At 42.6% G+C, this 22,326-nt stretch overlaps 2 protein-coding genes across 2 annotated transcripts; one reads left to right on the top strand and one right to left on the bottom strand.

Moving 5' to 3' along the window:
- The first annotated feature begins 9,375 nt into the window (after positions 1–9,375).
- Lsm11 (U6 snRNA-associated Sm-like protein LSm11) lies at positions 9,376–10,806 on the top strand. Its single transcript, XM_067772535.1, has 2 exons — positions 9,376–10,600; positions 10,659–10,806. The coding sequence occupies exon 1, from the start codon at positions 9,565–9,567 to the stop codon at positions 10,417–10,419; it is 855 nt and encodes a 284-aa protein (XP_067628636.1). The 5' UTR covers positions 9,376–9,564; the 3' UTR covers positions 10,420–10,600; positions 10,659–10,806.
- On the bottom strand, positions 10,685–12,304 carry nclb (no child left behind). Its single transcript, XM_067772534.1, has one exon. It carries the CDS (start codon positions 12,210–12,212, stop codon positions 10,848–10,850), a length of 1,365 nt encoding a protein of 454 aa, XP_067628635.1. The 5' UTR covers positions 12,213–12,304; the 3' UTR covers positions 10,685–10,847.
- Between the last annotated feature and the right edge of the window lie 10,022 nt (positions 12,305–22,326).

Genomic DNA, 22,326 nt, shown 5'->3' with positions numbered 1-22,326 from the left:
TATTTACTGCATGTGCGATCGGGATAGAAGGCTTTTTGTTACCAATATGCAATAATACAGCCCTCAAACTCAGTTTATTGCTTTCTATGAACAATCGCCACTCTTTTGAATCATATGTTTGACCAAACTCTTTGAATAAACCAGGAATGTCGTTGCAGTAGCATATTCTGTCTTTCTTGGTATAGTGTTTAGAAAATGGTTCGTGACGAGTTCTACAATATATCACCTTAACATCGGATGACACAAATTAAAATTGTTGCATACGAGAAGTGTGGATCTCGACCTTTTCCTTGGGTAGTTCCAAATTTCTTATCCAATCATTAAGTTGTGCTTGTGACAGAACGTTTCTCTCATTTCCCATGCGAAATTCAGCACAACTTGATTCCCAGCACTCAGATATTACTGCTGACAATGGAACTGGATCCCCAACAGCCGTTGAATGTAGTACTGGTAATGTCACTGTAGGTACGCTGGCATAGGTTACTCTTCTTGATCTTCCAACGCCAAGTACTTTTGTTTGAAGTTTCAAGGCGCATTAACTCATATTTATACTCGGAACAAGAATATAATTGAAAAAATCAAATCTTACCTAGACCGAAAGGTTCATTTTTATACGAAGCCGCGAAAAGAAAATACTACCTGCTTTAGATGTAGGCTTTAAATATTGTCTGTGTCTTATAATTTTGAAAATCTACCTGAATACTTACCCATAAGTAACGGAAATGCATGTTTATAACTACATGCCTACAGAAGGTTTCGAACCCAACCACTCTTCCTTTCGATGCAACCACTCTACCTACTATAAAACAATTCGAGTATTAAAAGTACTATTTGATTTATTTAAAGAAAAAGTATTATCATTGTTATGGTGTTATTCGTTTATCCAGATAATATCCCATTTGCACTTTGTACCTTTAATATATGTATGTATACATACATTGAAGTTGTGCAACCTGGGTATTTTTATTTTATCGCTTATAACTTACGTAGTTTTGCTTCGATTTTCTTCGATGATAGCTTATCTTTTTTCTAATTAAACATAGCTTTACGTAAAGAAAAAATATCTCGAAAAAAGTTGTGGTTTTGGAATGCTTCCCTCGCAAAGGGTAATTTTTTTCATATTTTCTCATAAAAAAACAAAAATCTGAAATAATAAGCTAATATCTCGAAAACTGTCTGGTTGAGCAAAAAACAATGTATGATGCGTTTAAAGCAAATTTTATCGTCTTTCCGATTCTGTGTTTTCAATTGCTTAACCCGTTCGTGAGATATACGTAATTAAAGGAGCCATCTTTTTGTTTTTTTCGAATAACGGTAAATTGCAAATATCTCAAAAACGGTACCATAGAATCAAAAATGAACCCAATTTTCGAAATCAGGGGGTGATTTTACATACGAATTTCATAACGGCGTTTCTGATAAAGAGAAAAAGTTGAAATTCGTGGTCCAGTGTTATTGATTCGTTTATGTAGATACATAATGATTGATTTATGGATGTGCATGATATCACTGTTTAACATCGGCTCAGAGATGACAGTACCCCTTACTGTTGCTAATATTCGTAACAATATATTTCTTAGAGAAGGCTGCTAACATAAAACACATTAAATTAACTTACCTGTTACCTGGGCATACCATGATGCCCGTGGACTCCATACATAGCACTATTGAGTCTTTTAACCGCGATAGAAATGTTTGGGCTCCAAGTGAATGGTATACAATTATTTCGAACGCAAGAACTATACCAGTAAATTATACATGCATTTCAATTCATAATTCGGATTTTAAAGATTGGAAAACCTTTTCTCAAGCTTTGCTTCCAGCTTCAGTTAAAATATCATTTACGTCTTTGCTTTGCACTATCTTCGAAAAAAATTCTCCATTGGTTAAACTACACTATGGTTATTTTGACGATAGCGAAAAAAAAGGTATACGACTCGGTACAATTGTGCGGTACTTAGTAAGGGTCCTGTTACCTTGTATGATCACTTCTTACACATTTCATCTTCAAAATATAACGACCTAAAAGCTCTTTGCGAAAAAAATATCATACCAAAACAATTTCACTATGAATCTATTAGCTTATCCCATACTGGAAGGATAATATATACATTGCCTGAGACAGACGGAGATGACTGAATTATTTTGTTTACAACAATAATGTTTAATATATTGTGCTCAAATTCGTAATTGTATAATTTAATTACAAATATATGTATGTACTAAAAAATTACAATAAATACGCCTTTAATGTGCCCCTATGTAATCTGAAAAATATAATTGAATAACTTATAATTTAAGGTAACCAACAAAATAGTGTTTGGAAAGTGAGCCAACATGACAGTAAAAAAAAAAACGCAAGTACAGATAACAGGACTTTCGGTTCAGTGTGGTCAAAACCCGAAGTATTAATTGTAGGCTCAAGAAATATTTTATACACATACCAAATTTCATGATAGTAGCTATTTTTTGTCAGAAGATAATTACAAAAAACCGGCTACTGTAAAATTTACTTTTTGTTGGTTACACTTAAATTGCGGGAAGGGCTCGATAATTAGGGGTATTCAAATGGCCGCCATAAAATTTATAAGGGTTAGAAATTTTGCAAAACCCAAAAAAATAAAAGCGCGATTCACACTTGGCTCGCTTATTCGTTACTTGCTCCGTATCACGCGCAAGGGGAGTGCAGGGATAGAAGCAGAGGTCGTGATATTTTTTGTACACACAAGTTGTGATATGCAGATGTCGCTGTTGTGTTTCATTCCAAGGCCAAGCAGCGACATCTGTTTTTGAAGAACTGGGCTTAATAGAGGCAGTGTTGCCCAAAGGTGTTCTTCCTAAATATACTATGGATCACACCCCCGGTTTATGTGTCTTTCGGGGAGATTTTTTGGTTCTTCGTGAATATCTTGGCGGCCGCCGTGGTGTGGTGGTAGCGTGCTCCGCCTACAATACGGAAGATCCTGGGTTCACAACGCCGGTCAAAGGTTTGGTGTACTCGAAAGCGGTGCCCTTATATAGCAACCGCTACATAGCGGAAGAGTATGATGTCAAAAATATTGCAGTGTAAAAGTAATTATGTGGAAACTAAGAAGACGGTGAAGTTCACCGTAACGTAAAAAAGCGGCAGGGCATAAAATATTACGGCCGACGTGACGGTAGAAACTCGTTCCTCAGCGTTTTTTCCCGACGCTATTGTTAAAGCGGTGAACATTTTGTCGAATAATTGAAATTATTTATAAAAAAATTAAAAACATTTTTGAATTAAAATTTTTTCTTGTACGTTTATTGAAAGAAAATAATAAACACACGCAAAAATGCAAAATTAAATTTCGCGAATCGTCTGTCGCAGTTTCCAACAAAACAGTGCCGCTGAAAACGGTGAGTCCAGGCGAACCCCGAATTCGCTTTGCGGTGAGTATACCGGTCGCTCTTTAGCGGCCATAACATAACAGCACCGCTTTTGAAGGAAACCAAGCTTAAAGCAACATCAAAATTTATGAAACACGTTTTTGTGTGGTGTGGTGTGGTGAAAGTGACCTACTAGAATTTTGTTACGCTCCGCTGCTTGCCACCGAAGTTTGCGCCTGCAACATCTTTATATTTGGTTTCGGCAAGCACTCCAAGTGTATTTGTGCCATGAAGAGCTTCTCAGTGAAAATTCATCTGCTTTAAGGTGCGTGCACACTAAGCGGCGCGACATGTAGCGGCAGCGGCGCTTCACTTTTTTGCCTATTTGATCAACATTGCCGCTCATGGCCACGCCGCGTAGTGCTGCTGCCGCTAGGTGTGAATTGTTCCATAAGAATACATGCAAATAATATTTTGAGGCGCAGTGTAGTGCAGCTCAGTGTGGCCTTAGCTTTACAGACATTAGCCAGGATTCCGTCGCAAAGATCCTGAGCCAGATAAATAATTTCGGATGTAAATGCAATAACGACGTTTTGAGCCAGATAGAAGTCTAGCTCAATTTGTGGGCCAGATAATTTGTTAATTACTTGTCTTTAGTTTGGCAACGCTGCCTTTAATAAACGTACTTTTTCAAAAATAGATGTCTTTCGTCTGAGTTAAATGAAAAACAGCGGCGACATCTGCCTATCACATTTCACGTGTGCAAAAATATCACCACATCTGCTTCTCAAGTCTCTCAATGATACAGAGCATTGTCGTGAGAATTGAGCGAGATACGGGGCTAGAAAACTCACTGGATGATGGCTATTGTAGATGAAGCAAGTGTCATATCTTATGCGTCAACTGCCTGACAGGATGTTCAATATGGCTACATTTAACCGTTTTGGCAGCATTTTGACAGCGTCTTCAATATGGCGGCGCATAGGGCCGGCTATCTTCAGTGGGTGATAGAAAGAGATACAGAATGAGACAGCGATAGCCAATAAAAAATCATGTGATTCATTCTATTTGTAATTTGGACGTCTATGCAGAAGTTATTACACTTGTCTTATCCACAATGCCTTGCAGATGCCGTTCGGACTCAATTTGTAGGAAAATATAAAAGGAGCACGGCGCAAATTGGAAGATAAGCTCGGCCTAAAATATCTTCGGAGGTTATCGTACCTTACATTTATTTATTTATTTATCTATCGTGAATGTCTTTTGATAGACGCACAATTTTTTTCGACTTCGTTTCAATGGTAAATAACCTCTCGATACTTTTGGACTTTTACCACCTCTGTTTGCTTTGCTCCGGAACAAGAGTGGAATGCGCTTCCCAAGGCAGTCGGTTCTATGTACCGGAGCGACTCGGGATTTTTCCCGACCAAGGACTGTCATTTCAGTGTGACCCCATTTAATTTGTTTCGTCCCTCCCACAAATTGTCATCCTCCCAGCAGCTCCTTGCAGCAGGACTGCTACATATTCTCTTACTCCGGGAAGGTATCGAACCCAATCCGGGTCCGTCTCCTGACCCCGGTCCTGAGAAATGGTTTTGCTGCATTTGCCAGAAAAGAATCTTTTTAGGACGGTCATACTCTGTTCAGTGTGTCTCGAGCAAGGGATGGTTGCATCGGACAGGTTGTTCTGGGCTTGATCCCAAAACCCGACGTCCACGTAACTTTTATAAATCTTTTGTGGCTCCTTGCTGCTCACGCCCAAGGACGTCCCGTAGTCTACGCCTAAGCGTATCCCCACTACCTTCCAGCAGCTTCGCTGCTCAGCAAGCCACAACAAGTACCCGCTGCTGCTCGCGCCCCACGGCGCCAACAACCCAAACAGCTGATACCACTCATAACTACTACCTTCGTAGTAGAGCTGGTAGCAATGCTGAGCATCAGCCCCTGCCCCCGTCTTCTTCTCCCCCCTCTTTTCTGGCAGCAATCGTGCAGGTCAGGGAAACAGACTCTTAGTCCCTGCCTCCGTTTGCACCGTCTGCCAGCACAGAATATATAGGTTTGCGACATCCGCTCAATGCAGCTCCTGCCTTGGGTGGTGCCACTTTCCTAGATGTTCTGGTCTCCGCGACGGCAACCCCTCGACGGGTTTCATCGCGCCATGTTGCCAGGTCGCAAACCCAAATCATCAGGGTACCCCAATGCTTGCCCAAGGGCGCCCAGTCCCAAGGCCACAACAGCAATTGCGTCCTGGCCTTCCACAACCTAGGCGTAGTCACCCCGCACTTACCCCTAGAGTGGCGGCGTCACCCCTTATGCACTTCAGAATTCTGCAGTTCAACTGTAATGGACTAACTGGGAAGATTACGGAGATAGTCGATTTCATGAAGCGGCACAACATCCGCATTGCTGCGATTCAAGAGACTAAACTCACAGCAAGATCTGCATTGCCGACCTGCTCTGGTTATAATGTCCACAGGAAAGACCGCGAGAGCGGAAATGGAGGCGGCCTCGTGTTTATTATACACCACTCTGTGCAATATCATATATTTGATCCTGGCATCGACCGCAGTGACAATGTCTTAGAACGTCAAGGCCTATCTGTCCGGTCAGGCGATGCAAATCTAGAAATCATCAACATCTACATCCCTCCTGTCACATGTTGCCCCAGTGGATACCGAACTAATATCGAGGCCTTACTCACTGGCAACAATCGCATTATCTTAGGCGATTTCAATGCCCATCACGACCTATGGCATTCAAACTTGCGGGCGGACAGTAGGGGTGAGATGTTGGCGGATCAAATAGACGAAACGACGTTCTGCACAGTAAACGGAGACGCCCCCACACGTATGGTAGGTAGCTGTCATAGCTCGCCAGATATCTCAATCGTGAGCGCAGAACTCGTAAACTGCGTCAACTGGCAGCCGATGGTAACATTGGCATCCGACCACCTGCCCATACTTATTTCGTTCGAACGTACCGCCGACTTCATCGTCACCGAAAAACGCACTTTCATAAACTTCAAAAAAGGAAAGTGGGAAGAATATAAATCTGCAACAGACAGCAGCTTTGCTGTCCTCCCTATCCCGACTGATGCCCGCCAAGGGGAGCGTGCCTTCCGCAAGGTCATTGAATCCGCCTCGGCACATTTCATTCCCGCCGGGAGAATTCCGGAAATCCGGCCCCACTTCCCGGCGGAGGCCGCGAGCTTAGCGAGGGAACGCGACCTTATAAGACAGCTTGATCCAGGCGACCACCAAATAAGAGATATAAACCAACGCATCAGATTGCTTGTGGACGAACACAAGCGGGCGAAATGGGAAGAGCACCTAAGAGGTTGTAACCTCTCTACCGGTGTAGGTAAACTTTGGTCCACCGTAAAGTCCCTATCGAATCCGACTAAGCACAAAGACAAAGTTTCCATCGCCTTTGGCGATAAGGTGCTGTGGGATGCGAAAAAATGCGCGAGCGCTTTCTGCCGACAATATATAATGCATCCTACGGTCGACAAAGATAGACGGAGAGCCAATAGACACGCACATAAACACAAACTCAGCGCGTCACCAATTACCATCACCGCTAGAGAGGTTGAGGACGCCATTGGTCGCGCTAAACCATCCAAAGCAGTGGGCCCAGACGGCATAGCCATGCCGATGCTTAAAAACCTAGGGAACGAGGGTTTCAAATATTTAGCGCATGTCTTCAACCTGTCTCTTTCCACCTTTGTCATACCCGAGAAGTGGAAAATGGCCAAGGTGGTCCCGCTACTAAAGCCTGGGAAACCAGCTAACGTAGGTGAGTCATATCGTCCGATATCTCTCCTATCGCCAGTGGCAAAGACGCTTGAAGCCATTTTGCTCCCTTATTTCCAAGCACATTTGCAGCTAGCCCCTCATCAGCATGGCTTCAGAAAACTCCATAGTACTACCTCCGCGCTAAATGTCATTAGCAACCAGATAAATTGCGGTTTGAATCAATATCCCCACCATAGAACAGTACTCGTAGCGTTAGACCTGTCAAAAGCTTTTGATACGGTCAACCATGGCTCGTTACTGCAAGACCTGGAAGGATCTACCCTTCCCCCATGTCTTAAAAGGTGGTCCGCAAATTATCTGGGTGGTCGGCAGGCATCGGTGCAATTCAGAAACGAAACATCAAAACAAAGGAGAATTAAACAAGGGGTGCCACAGGGTGGTGTCCTATCCCCGCTTTTGTTTAATTTCTACATATCTAAGCTACCTTTACCACCGGAAGGAGTCACAATCGTTTCCTACGCCGATGACTGCACAATAATGGCCACAGGCCCAGGCCCTAAGATCGATGAGCTATGCAATAAAATAAACGGCTATCTCCCTGATCTCTCCAGTTTTTTCGCCTCGCGAAACCTGGCATTGTCACCGACTAAATCTTCCGCGACCTTATTTACAACATGGACGCCCCAAATGTCGACCATATTGAACATCCACGTCGATGGCACTACGCTACCGACTGCCCTACACCCCAAAATCTTGGGTGTGACGCTTGAACAGGATCTACATTTTGGTGCGCACGCAACCGCAATTGTTCCAAGAATTCAGAGCCGTAATAAAATCCTCAAATCCCTTGCTGGCAGTACCTGGGGAAAAGATAAAGAAACGCTCTTGACCAAATACAAAGCAATTAGCCAGCCGATTACGTGCTACGCGTCACCCATATGGTCGCCAAGCCTAAAAACCACCCACTGGAAGAAACTACAGGCCTGCCAAAATACTGCTCTCAGAATCGCCACGGGCTGTCTTCTTATGTCCCCAGAACACCATCTACATAATGAGGCGAGAATACTCCCCATCAGGGAGAGAAATGAGATGCTGACCAAACAGTTTCTGTTGAATACCCAGAAACCTGATCATCCCAACAGACATCTGATTGACGAACCAGCACCGCCTAGGGGCCTAAGGAGTCATCTCCGTAAGCATTTTGAGGAAATACGGCACCTGAGAACCCAGCCGTATGAAGCGGAAAAACACAAGCAGGTCCTTGGTGAACTCCATAGACAGGCGTCGGACCTTTATGTCGGGAATTGCCCGGTGAATCCAGTACTTGAAGAAAAATATCCAGAACTCGCAGAAGAGGAACGCATACTCCCCAGGGAAACGCGTGTCACTCTTGCTCAACTTCGTTCTGGATACTGTAACAGGTTAAACTCTTACCTATCCAGAATCAACCCTGACATACAAAATGTATGCCCTGCTTGCAATGTGTCCCCACATGACACCAACCGTCTCTTTAATTGTAATGTGGAACCAACGCCTCTAACGCCCCTTTCCTTATGGTCCACCCCTGTTGAAACGGCAAGTTTCCTTGGACTCCCGCTAGAGGATATTGATGACAATTTGTGATCGGTCGCGGCTATTAGGTGGGGCGAGCATTGCTACAACAACAACAACAACAGTGGAATATGAGGTCAACGAATTATTCAACTCTTACGGGTTTAAAGCACCGACGCATAAGCCTTTTCATATAGATGAGTTTAACACAAGCTTATGGATTATGAGTAGATTGCACGTGTTTTTATGGAGAACGGTAGAATGAGCGACACTAGCGCCATCTGATATTGAAAAGTAGCCAACTCCAAATTTTGTTACAAGCAAAACATAAGAAGAAGAATTTGACATTTGCTTTGTCTAAGGGTGTTGGCACGCGTTGCAAGTGAAATTATTTTTCCCACTGGTTGGTAAATTTTCTAACATTTTTCGCAATAAAAAACTGCGATATAACAATCGAATACGACACAAATATGTTAGCAAGTATTTTTGCTGTATAGGGAGAATTTTTATAACAGTGTTTCGCGAAATTTTGTATGCGAATGGGCAAGGCGTAATAAATTTCAATTGTCAAGTCTGAAGTTCCTTCATATTTACAAAAGCAGCATCTTGGTTAATTGTTCTAGTGTTATTGGAATGCATAAGCTTGTGTCAAACACATATATATGACAATTGTCATTGTGCCGCGGCCTTTATACCTTCACGGCTGCATCTGGCAAGTCCTGGCAACTCTGCTAGCATTATTAAATCAGCTGTTCATCTTTCTTCCATGGGCGCGCTAAATCGAATTTTTGCAGAAGATTAATATAAATTTACTTAAGAAACTAAATAACTAGACAAAATTAGCCAAGAAAGACAAATCAATGCACAGCATGCTAAAGAAACGAAAGAAGAAGCTAAAGGAACAGCTATGATAGAAGTTCTCACCACAGGGGAAGTGGAACCACCAGATTCTCCCCAATCTGTAGATAGTGAATTGGATATAACAAGTGAGAAATTTGATCCATTACGTGCTCTGTACGCTCCAGGATATCGTATCAGTGAGCAGCAACCCAAAGTTCTATACCAAAATCTTGCGGCATTCGAGAGTGCATTCAAAAGGTTTGGCATTACAAATTTAAATAAGCGCAATGTCACAGCAACAAATAAAGGTGCCAAAAAAGTTGCAGAAGAGACAGCCACTGGCTCTAATCCTTTCAGATGTAAAAAGCAAACCATCATCGGTGAAGAAACACAAGCGCGACGCTTCGAGGCCCATCAAATGCCTGTACAAGGTGGCAGTCGGAAACTCAAGCATACGAATAGCATTTTTACATATATTGATGGTGTGACTGGCCCCATGATTGCATTGAGAGAATGTATGGAAGAGAAAAGACGCGTGCGTGTGCTAGTGCGACATGAACATGGTATACGTGGTAGCTTGGAAGGAACCCTAATTTGCTTTGACAAATTCTGGAATCTATGGTTGCGCGATGTAAAGGAAGTATATCAACGACGTAAATATAAATATGGCGTAAACAAGATGTGTGGTGTGTCGGAGGATTGTAGTTTGCGTTTGCAAGAGCTTGGCATTCAGCTACCAGCGCAAAAGGTTAAGAGCTTGAATAGAAAGAATATAGAAATACAAAGGGAGTTGTCGCAGCTTTTTGTAAGAGGTGAGCACGTAGTACTGGTTATGCTGTTGCCAGGCAAGGAAAAGAGACCAATATATGAAAGCATTGCTACAACAACAACAACAACAACAATGTATGAAAGCAACCCTTGAGACTTTGTAATGATACGATCACTGAACACTTAGCTATGCATGCATAAGTTCTACGACAGGAATTTTTATTCGTCTCCAGAACTACCACTTCGGAGTCATTCCAAAAATGTTAAGGTTTTTTCTTGTCATTACAACAACCTCAGGGCATATTTTACTAATGGAGCTGCAGCATTCCTGTAAGGTAAGTTGAACTCTATAGTTACCTAAAAATACATTGTTAACTCGAAACTTTTCTTCAGCCTCTTGAAATAAGCGATGCGTTGAATTTATCTTGAAAACACTATGTAAAACTACAAATTCGATGAAACTTTATTCTTTTATAAAAAATTAGTTTTATACATGGATTATGCGTGTACATTTTAATACAAATTATAGTCATATATCGAAGTCACATTTACTTGTTTCTGTATACCTATAACCCTCTTCCTCTACCCCAACACTTCAGGTATTTTGAAAACTTTCCTCACCACTTCAAAGTTCTTTATATTGTAGATTCGACAACGCGGTGGCTTTTCACCACCCAACGCTAATGTGAATGGGTCTTCTGGACATTGTTTCATGCACTGCAATCGCCCCATTTGGAAATCGTGCGAATATACCTCTTTGATAGCACCTCCATTGAAATCCCACACTTTTAGCATACCATCAGTCGATGTGGAAGTCAACAAATTCGAAAGTTCCTTGTTGAAACAAATGCCCGATATTTCTTCTTCATGTCCCTTTATAGTCCACAGCAGTTTTTTGGGCTCTCTACTATCTGCATAATGCAAACTTCCGTCATTTGTGCCAATAACAAAATGATTTGTGTCACATGGATTCCATAGTACTTTCTCCACTTCACCTGGTATTTTCCATTTCACACAATCACTATCAACTGTATCGGCATTACGACAATCAAATAAACGTACTTTGCCATCAGCACTACCTGTTAATATACTTTGAGCTTCTTCTGGATGAAATTCCAGCGATTGTACCTTCTCCTTAAATGCTGTAATTGTTGTGTGCGGTTGTCCTTCATCTATATCCCAAAGTATCACTGTTTGATCTACAGAGCCACTGGCTAGTATATGTTCAAAGTGCCGATTCCAAGAGAGATCCAGTACAGCATCTTTATGCCCATAGGCCTCTTTATGCTTTTTACGATTACCCTTTGAGCCTAATTTAAATATGGGCTCCATAGAATCCTGTATATCTAAATCCCAAATAGTGATGACGGGATCCATGCAACCAACTGCGCACATATTGCCAGTCGTGTCACTGCCCGGATCATGATTCAACCATTCAATGCATAGGGGGAAGCTTGGTAATATAAAATCATGGTGTGTATACAGAGATTCTTCGTCCTCATTGAAAACCCACACTTCCATGGAAGCAGCATCATCCTGCACATGTCCAACTAGTATCAAATTATCAGTTGGTTTTATAATTTCATCTTCAGCTTCGGAATCATTATCTTCATCTGGTAGCTGCTCATTTGCATCAACAACACCGCCAATATCCGCTGTAGTTGTAGTACCTTCATTGTCATAGTTGGCCAAATCAAATTCATCATCTGGATTGCGATTAACGCCACCTGGACGGACTACATCATCTACATCCATTCCACCATCCTCGTCGTCATCTTCATCCTCGCCATCTTCCTCTAGATTGTTTTTGGTTTCTTCAATGATTCGCGCTAACTCGCCCTGCGTGAGTACGATCTTTTCTGGCCGTTCCTTAGCAACGCCGCGTGGCACAAAGCAAAGAGCTGGCACAAAATCTATGGCTGCCTCCTTGGGACCTTCTTCCTCCATTATTTAGTTTTATTTTTTTTTTGTAAGAATACCTTACAAATTGGATGGAGAAACGTCGGCTGCAAAAAACATAAACACGTGTTTGTCAAGATGTGAAATGACATTTAAGAATTGGTGGGTGCCTGTACTAAGGTGTTGTCAATTGCTTCTAAAACATATTCCCGCGTCTACATTGGCACCAAATAAGTTTCAAAACTTAATAGCGATTTATATTCAACTTACCCCTTAGTATAAGCCAGTGGTCCGTAAAATGAAAACTGTGGCTGGGTGAGTAAAACTAAAATCATCTTATTGGTAGTGGTTTAAGGGCCAATTAATGGTGACTTATAACCATAAAACCATAATCAGATAAAACAGCTGATCGAACCTACCTGATGGAAATCAATGTAATAGATTAATGGTGCCATATCATAACGCTAACGCCATAACCATATTAGCCGTGTTTTATTTTACACGTAAACGTCTATACGCTTAAATTTTATATGGACTGCTAAGCGTCAAACTTTAAATACACCTCTGAACTTGCTGCGCATAAAATGTGTACTACTAAATTTCAATACCCATTATACTCTGAAATATGTGTTTTTCTTTCACCCTCTACTCTAATTATATGTATTCTATGTGTGTCCACAATTCATCGCAACTGATTTAGCTATATGTTATACCCTATGGCCATCAGAGGGTTGTGTCTCCGCTTTTCGGTACACCCTGTGGCTGTAGCTAGTTATTTAACCACTGCCGCTAGATGGGTCTCCTAAGCATTATCTAAGCGAGGATAGGCGTTTTTTTTACGCGCAAACGTATAAAGGGCCAATTAATTGTGACTTGTAACCATAAAACCATAATCAGATAAAACAGCTGATCGAACCTACCTTATGGAAATCAATGTAATCGATTAATGGTGCCATTCCATAACACTAACGCCATAACCATCCCATAGCCAACCAATTGGTTTTTGGTTTTTCGCCATATCCATAACCTAAAAATATTTGAGTTAGAGAATTTAATAACTTTCTGTAGATTTTATTCATTGTTTTGGATACGTTTTGACTAAGCGACCTATTTTTTGTGGAATATGTTTGTAACTTTTTGCGTTTTCTGCATTTTAATGAAATTTTCACGATTTTTAGGTTAATGCACCATTAATTGATCACACTGGAGATGGATATGGATATGGGTATGGTTACGCCTATGGCGTTAGGGTTAAGGAAGTGTAATTTGGCCTTCACGTATACGCGTGTATAAAAAAACACGGCTATTATAGCCAACCAATTGGTTTTTGGATTCTCGCCATATCCATAACCTAAAAATATTTGAGTTGGTGATTTTAATATTTTTTTTTGTAGATTTTATTTATTGTTTTGGATACGTTATGACTAAGAGACTTATTTTTGTGGAATATTTTTGTAATTTTTGCGTTTTCTTAATTTTTATGAAATTTTTACGATTTTTAGGTTAAGGCAGCATTAATTGATCACACTGGAGATGGTTATGGATATGGGTATGGTTACGACTATGGCGTTAGTGTTAAGGAAGTTTAATTAGCCCTTTAGTTGTTGAAAAATCAATGAGGTAGGACGTATATACCCTTGTTTGTTAACACACAAAAAGTAATTCGTAAATATGCCATACAAATACTACTTTATTGCTTGAGTCTAAGGAAACATTTAAACAAAACAGGTAAGGAAGGCTAAGTTCAGGTGTAACCGAACATTACATACTCAGCTGAGACCTTTGGAGACAAAATAAGGGAAAATCACCATGTAGGAAAATGATCCTAGGGTAACCCTGTTGTTGTTGTAGCGATAAGGTTGCTCGCCGAAGGCTTTGGGGAGTGTTATCGCTGTAATGGTCCTTTGCCGGATACAGATCCGGTACGCTTCGGCACCACAGCACCATTAAGGTGCTAGCCCGACCATCCCGGGAACGATTTATGTGGCCACATTAAACATTCAGGCCATTCCCTCCCTCCCCACCCCCAAGTTCCATGAGGAGATTGGGGTTGCCAGAGCCTCGTCTGTTAGTGAAACAGGATTCGCCGCGGATAGGTAAGGTTGACAATTGGGTTTGGAGAAGCTATATATTGCGCTGGCAACCTGAAGGGTTGCGCTACACAGCCCCTTGAATCTGGTATTTTAGTCGCTCCTAACGACAAGCATACCTACCGCGGCAATATTCTGACCCCCTACCCCGCTGGGGTCCTAGGGTAACCCTGGAATGTGCCTGTATGACATGGGTATCATATGGAGGTATTAAAGAGTATTTTAAAAGGAAGTGGGCCATAGTTCTACAGGTGGACTCCTTTTCGAGATATCGCCACAAAGGTGGACCAGGGGTGACTCTAGAATGTGTTTGTACGATATAGGTATCAAATTAAAGATATTAATGAGGGTTTTAAAAGGGAGTGGCCCTGAGTTGTATATGTGAAGGCGTTTTCGAGATTTCGACCCAAATGTGGACCAGGGTGACCCAGAACATCATCTGTCGGGTACCGCTAATTTATTTATATATGTAATACCACGAACAGTATTCCTGCCATGATTCCAAGGGGATTTTGATTTCGCCCTGCAGAACTTTTCCATTTTCTTCTACTTAATATGGTAGGTGTCACACCCATTTTACAAAGTTTTTTCCAAAGTTATATTTTGCGCCAAAAAACCAATCCAATCACCATGTTTCATTCCTTTTTTCGATTTCGTTTTTCGAAAATTTCGATATCGAAAAAGTGGGCGTTGTCATAGTCGGATCTCGCTCATTTTTAATACCAAGATAAAGTGAGTTCAGATAAGTACTTGAACTAAGTTTAGTACAGATATATCGATTTTTGCTCAAGTTATCGTGTTAAAGGCCGAGCGGAAGGATAGACGGTCGGCTGTGTATAAAAACTAGGCGTGGCTTCAACCGATTTCGCCCATTTTCATAGAAAACAGTTATTGTCATAGAAGCGATACCCATACCAAGTTTCACAAGGATTAATAAATTTTTGTTCGACTTATGGCATTAAAGGTATTCTAGACAAATTAAATGAAAAAGGGCGGAGCCACACCCATTTCGAAATTTTATTTAATTTTTGTATTTTGTTGCAACATATCATTACTGGAGTTGAATGTTGACATAATTTACTTATATACTGTAAAGATATTAAATTTTTTGTTAAAATTTGACTTACAAATTTTTTTTTTTTAAAGTGGGCGTGTTCGTCATCCCATTTTGTTAATTTTTAATATAATATACATATAGTAATAGGAATAACGTTCCTGCCAAATTTCATTATGATATCTTCAACAACTGCCAAAATACAGATTGCAAAACTTTTAAATTACCTTCTTTTAAAAGTGGGCGGTGCCACGCCCATTGTCCAAAATTTTACTAATTTTCCATTCTGCGTTATAAGGTCAACCCACCTACCAAGTTTCATCGCTTTATCCGTCTTTGGTAATGAATTATTGCACTGTTTCGGTTTTTCGAAATTTTCGATGTCGAAAAAAAGGGCGTGGTTATAGTCTGATTTCGTTCATTTTAAATAGCGATCTGAGATGAGTGCCCAGGAACTTACATACAAAATTTCATTAAGATACCTCAAAATTTACTCGAGTTATCGTGTTTACGGACGGACGGACGGACATGGCTAAATGGATTTCTTTTTTCGCCCTGATCATTTTTATATATAGAAGTCTATATCTATCTCGATTACTTTATGCCGTTACGGATTACCGTTATGCGAACAAAATAACGTACTCTGTGAGCTCTGCTCAGCTGAGTATAATAAATTGTTAACATTAAACCATGAAAACATTCTGCGCATGAGCGTTTGTTTCTCTTCTTCTTTACAACTCCTACAGCAACGACGATAAGGCGCTCCTAGCCTTTCTGCATGCCTACCTATGAGGCAATGACCCGTTAGTGCCCCCACAAGCGTGGAAATTGTATCCCTTCTTAGGTTGTACACGTGACGGGACCTTTTAGGATCCCATTTAGGCCAGGTTTCTTTCGATGTTCGACATCCCGATGTTTGTAGCCATCTTTCGCCGGCTTGACGGTAGATATGCTCTTTTAGCATTAGCTTGCATGTGGACAGGGGCATACCTAAGCGTTCTTGTCCAGGAAGAACCTGCTTGGTTGTACCCTGCCTAGCGAGTTCATCTGCAATGCAGTTTCCCTCGATATCCCTATGTCCAGGGACCCATGTGAGGTGTACACGGTTCTGTTGAGCCATCTCTTGAAGAGATCGGCGACAGTTTAGTGCTAGTTCAGAATTGAACGAGTGGGAGCCCATAGATTTTATGGCAGCTTGGCTGTCGCTGAAGATAAAAATTTCTTTGCCGACAATGTATGTCCCTATCCTAGCTGCGGCTTCCATTATGGCTGCAACTTCTGCCTGGAATACACTGCAGTGGTCAGGTAGTCTGAATGAGAGCTGGAGGTCAAGGTCCCTTGAGTATACTCCACCCCAACTCTCCCGTTTAGCTGTTGCTCATAGCAAGGCACTTATCCGACTCCGTTCAGTCATCCCTGCTGGGTATGTTTATCTTAAAGTTGGTTTCCGCAACTGTTGTGGTCGCACAGCGATCCGTGCTAGGAGGGAGAAAACTGTATTTGTTTAGTATACTTGAGTGTCCTGTGGTCCTGTTGTTCCAGCACGACAACTCCCTTAGACGCAGGGCTGACGTTGCCGCTGCCCGATGACCAGCCAGATCCAATGGAAAGATGTTAAGAATGACCTGAAGAGCTTCGCTAGGCGTTGTTCTTAGAGCCCCGCTTATGCTTATCATGCTGGATCTGTGGACTTTACCCAACAAGTTTAGGTTTGACGCCTTGCTCAAGGCTGGCCACCATACGACTACCCCATACAGCAGTATGGGTCTGATAATCGCGGTATAAATCCATCTGCATATGTTGGGGGTGAGTCCCCATTTTTTGCCAATGGATGTTTTACACGTATATAATGCAATGTACGCTTTCTTTTGTCGCTGGATAACGTTGTCCTTCCAGTTCAGCTTTTTGTCTAAAACTACGCCTAGAAATTTGGCTTTATCTGCCAGGCTTAGGCGCACCCCATTTAGTTCTGGTAGATTAAACGATGGTATTTTGTATCGTTTGGTATATAAGACAAGCTCTACTTTATCGGAGTTGACGCTGAGTCCACATCGGGAAGCCCACAAGGAAAACTCTCGCAATGCTACCTGCATCAAGTCGCACAAAGTTTGAGGGAACTTGCCTCTGTAGATAATCGCTAGGTCATAAGCATATGCCACGACCTTCCCGCTCCCCAAACTAGTATCTCTTAATAGCGAGTTTACCGTTAGGTTCCATAGTAAAGGGGAAAGGACACCACCATGGGGCGTGCCCCTTGCGACAAATCGTGTTATCTCAACCTTCCTTCCCCTGAGCAGTTGATCAATTAGTCCCACTAGGGGTATATTTACGTCCAGATCAGTTAAAGCATTGTTAGCGGCGTCTGGACTTATATTGTTGAATGTTCCTTCAATGTCTAGGAAGGCCACAAGACAATAATCCTTTTCGAACAAGGATGTTTCTATAGTAGAGAATAGGCTGTGTAGCGCAGTCTCCGCAGATTTACCTTTGGTGTACGCGTGTTGATAGTCCGAAATGAGATTGCTATCAATGCTTGTAGTGAGAAAATCGCTAACTATTCTCTCTAGGGTCTTGAGTACGAAGGATGAAAGACTGATAGGTCTATAGTCCTTCGGCTCGTAGTGAGAGGCTTTGCCTGCCTTAGGAATGAATATGACCGTGGCGCTCCTCCATGCACACGGAATATAGTTCATAGCCAAACAAGCGGTATATATGTTCCGCAGCCAGTTGGCTGATAACTCCAAAGAGTAGATAAGTTGAGCGGGTACAATCCCGTCTGGTCCAGCAGCCTTAAAAGGTTTAAAACTTTTGACTGCACACCTCACTCTCTCCTCAGTGATGGGTATATTCACAGCTTGGTTTGCTGCAGGTACTTTCGGTGCGTTGGTCATATTTCCCGTGAAATGTGTGTCCAGGAGCAGCTCTAGAGTTTCCCCTTCTTTGCTGGTCCAGGTCCAATTCGGTCTCGGCAGAAAGCTAATAGCTGTTTGCGTCTCAGAAAGCACGCACCGTAGCCTGGATGTGTCCACGACACTTTCGACTCCAGTGCAGAAATTTCTCCATGAAGTTCTCTTCGCGTGTCTCAGGACTTTTTTGTAGGTCCTTAGTTTGTCCTTGTATTCTAGCCATTGTGACCCGTTATCAAAGAATTTGGCTTTGTTTAACTGTTCTCTACAGGATTTACGAAGTAGGTCCAGATCATGGGACCACCAGTGAGGTTTACGCTTACCGCGCGGTTTTGGCAATGGACAGGCCTGTTCTAAGGCTTTTGAGAATGCCGATGTGAAGGTTTCTACCAGACCCTCTAGCTCCATCGTTGATGAGGGGCTTTGTGGGGGCAGTTCTGATAGTTCTCTTGCTAACAGCTCATTATGTAGTTCCCAGTTTGTATTACGTGGGTTACGTCTCGCAATGGGCTGATCGACGAAGAACTCTAACATTACTTCAATATACCGGTGGTCTGAAAAGGAATGTTCCTCAAGAACACGCCATTTTTTAACCCACCCATAAACGCATTCGCTACAAATAGTGAGGTCAATAACCTCTCTACGGTTTTTAGTAATAAAAGTTGGTTCATTACCTATATTGCACACTACAAGGTTAGTTGTTAAAAGGTACTCAAAAAGTGACTCACCACGAGTGTTTATGTCGGAACTACCCCACTGCACGTGGTGGGCGTTTGCGTCTGTCCCGATTAGCAGATGGCCTTTGCTTGAGTCGGCCACCAGATCCTTTACCGTCTTTTGCGGAGGAGGTTTCTCTCCGTCGTACGGCATATAAACGGAGGCTAGCGTTAATTGGGTGCCTCCGCTTGTAACGTCACCATTGCTATAATTAGGTAAGAGAAAGATATTTAGCTCAGACTTTACTAAAATGTATGTTCTCACTTTACCTTCATCTGCAGCTCGGATGAGCTTAAACCCAATGGCCCCCAATCCGCAAATCCTTCAGTTGTTCACCCAGGGTTCTTGGATAAGGACCACTTCGACGTCGCCTTTAGAAAGGCGACTGATGAGAGCAGCCAAGGCTGCCTTACTTTTGTGCAGGTTTATCTGGAGCAACCTCAGCATGAGCTTGCTCAGACTCCCCTGCCTCCATCACCGTGATGTTGGGATCCTCTCCGTCGCTATCCAGCAGAGCATCCTCCATCGACAAATTGCCCAGAGCCCCTGCGCAAATTGACGTGGCGGAAACCAGGCTTTCGGTGTCGGAGATTTCCGCTTCCACTTCGGGTGCCTCAATGTCCGTGTCCAAAGAGGCACTCGAAAGGGATGCGCGCTGTGCGTCCCCACGGTATACGTGAATTACGACCTCGCCGAGGCCGTAAAACACTCTTCCTTTGCTCCGTCTAAGGGGCTCGAGAGCTTCCTTATTCAGGGCTAACACGACCTGTCTCCTAGGTCCTACAGCGTCCTCGACTTGGATGACACTCCAGTCCTGCGTTGGGAGAGCCGGGTTCATCAGTTGCAGCATCCTGAGAATTCTCTCAGGTTCTGCTGGAACCGCTGTAACCCATGCCCTGGCCCTTGGCCGAGCCGGAATGTCCTTCCAGTCGACGACCTCGATAATCGCCCCGGGATAGACTTGTACCAGCTTTGCGGCTGCTACCTTGTACAGCGCAACAGACCTTGCGTCCTCGCAAGCGAGTACCTTGATTTGGCCCTGGGACCATCCTGCATCAGAACCTCGCGGCGGACTACCCGGAGACTCCATCAGCACGTCGAGAACGGCGTTACCGATTTCATTCCGGACGTACGGCCACTGGTCTTTAGGGATTGCACCACGGTCATTCCCTCGGTCCAGGATTCCTATAAGGATCCGGCCCTTGGCTACCTCGGCAAAGCTGGGTTTGGCTACCGCGGGGTGATTCTGGTGCCTTTTCGGCGGTGGTTTGATGTCCTCATCGGACCTTTGACGCTTATATGGGGTTGCGCTTGTTGGCAGAGAACCCCGAAAATTCGGCAGTAGAGCTCGCGCCCTTTCCACCGAATTCCTGGCGTTCTCTGACAGCGTTTCCAGCGGAACACCCTCATACCTTGACATGACTTTTGCAGCCCTTCTCTTGTTCCTGTGGAATGATCCCTTGTGGGACTCTTCTTGAGAAGGGTTCGACCCGTAGTTGCCCTCGCGGTCGTACCCCCGGATGATGTCTTCATTATGGCTCCTTTCTCCTTTGGCTCAGTGTGACCAGATCGTGTCACAGCCGTGGGGAGAACAGTCGCCATACCGGCGTCAGACGGGCGCCCAGCATCAGCAGGCGCGTCAGTGTTCGCCGTTGCCAGCGCAATTACCTTCGCCGCCATACTGGTGCTTGCCCCCGTCCGATCACCTAAGACTGTGTTGACTGAGGTTGCCCTCTTGTCGTCCATGGGGAGCCGACCCGTCGTTTCCAACGCAGTCGCTCCCCCGGTTAAAGTAGCTGTTGCGGCCCCGTTTTCCCTTGGCTCGGAGTGGCCGGGTCCAGAGACCCCTGCCACAGCCGTGGGAAAAAAGTACTTTAGTAAAATGTTGCTTAACTTTGTGCATTCCATCCCCCCGATGAAGAAGACACTTAATTAACTTAATGAATTTTCCCTGAAAATATGATTAGTGCCACCTTGGTTTAGAATTGGAAGTTAAAGTAACCCAACAAACATTTACATTAGAAAACGATTAGAAGGCGAATCGAATTCTAATGTATTTCTCAAAGGTAGAAGGTTAGAGGCCGATTTGCGAAACTGTCGCAAATTATAGCATTCTCGACAAAAAGGGGACTTCGTTCTCGATATCGAGAAAAGGGTTAGAATTCTAATCGAATTCTAACGTTATTTTCTAATGAGAATTTTGAAGTGATGCGCAATTAAGTTCAATTATTTAAAATCAGCGGAATTTTCATTCTATCATTATTTGTATCAAATACTTTTATTTGGTTATAAGCTTATGTATTAAGAATGAACATATTTCAAAGACTTTTTCTATTATACTAAATTAAAACCGTACTTAAAGATTAAGCTCAGCGTTTGGTTTGAGGTACGGATGAGGAAGCGTTTTCTTCATGCCATTCAAATAGCACTTCAATAATCTGCTCGCTTTCCTTTCTTAACTTTTTTGATTAATTTTCACTTACTAGTGTTTATTATTATGAATAAAAAAACTTATTTCGCAACTTATAATATTTCCACACAACTTTTCACTATTTTTATTTTGTTTGTATAACACTAAGGATGAGTGATCATGTCGTGCAAATAATCGATAACTGTGACAATGAGAGCTATATTAGAATTCTAATGTAAAATTACAATATTTCTCTAACGTTAGAAACTGTGTTTGCTGGGAATTTAGTTGGGATCCGGAGGGGCGAGGGAACAAACTCCCTCAGGTCTGAAATAAATCAAAAATTATTTACGAAACACTAGGAGCCTAGGAGAGGTATCCCCCTCTACCAGGTCGTATTATATCTTTTTTATAGGCGAGTAGCATTTATGGAAAATCGTACCTCTATTTTTGTGGGCATGAATATAAAATTTATTAAAGGCGCACTTGAACTATCTTTAATCTTATCAAATCTAAAAACAACATTTACTATGTTTCTACTTAAATTCGTAGCAAACTTTAGTGATTGTGATCCTAATTGCATACCAAAATGTAGTCGAGGTGAAAACACTTTGGTTTTAATTTTAGTTGAAACTTTTTTAGTATGTCTTTTAACGACCGCCGTGATGGTCGCGGGCAAACTGCAAAAACAGTTTTTTACGCTGGCTCGCCTCTTGGCAATGGTTCCGCAAACACTCCGAGTAGGACGCAAACTTGAAGACAAGCTCGGGCTAAAGCTCCTCGGAGGTAAATGGCGCAGGTATTTATTTACTACTCTACTATTCAAAAATTAATGGCAGTGCACTGTGCCCGACTATGCTACTAGGTGAAGTACTATGATGATTTCACTAACCCGCATTAGTGTTATTATACATTAATGTTTTCCTTGAGCGTGGCCCTTGTAGAAGTTTGGTCGATCGACGATTATACCCATGTGTGTGTCTGC

Source organism: Eurosta solidaginis, chromosome 3 (assembly GCF_040869045.1).
Source record: "Eurosta solidaginis isolate ZX-2024a chromosome 3, ASM4086904v1, whole genome shotgun sequence".
NCBI classification, from domain to species: domain Eukaryota; kingdom Metazoa; phylum Arthropoda; class Insecta; order Diptera; family Tephritidae; genus Eurosta; species Eurosta solidaginis.
This window is presented reverse-complemented; position numbering and strand designations above follow the sequence as displayed.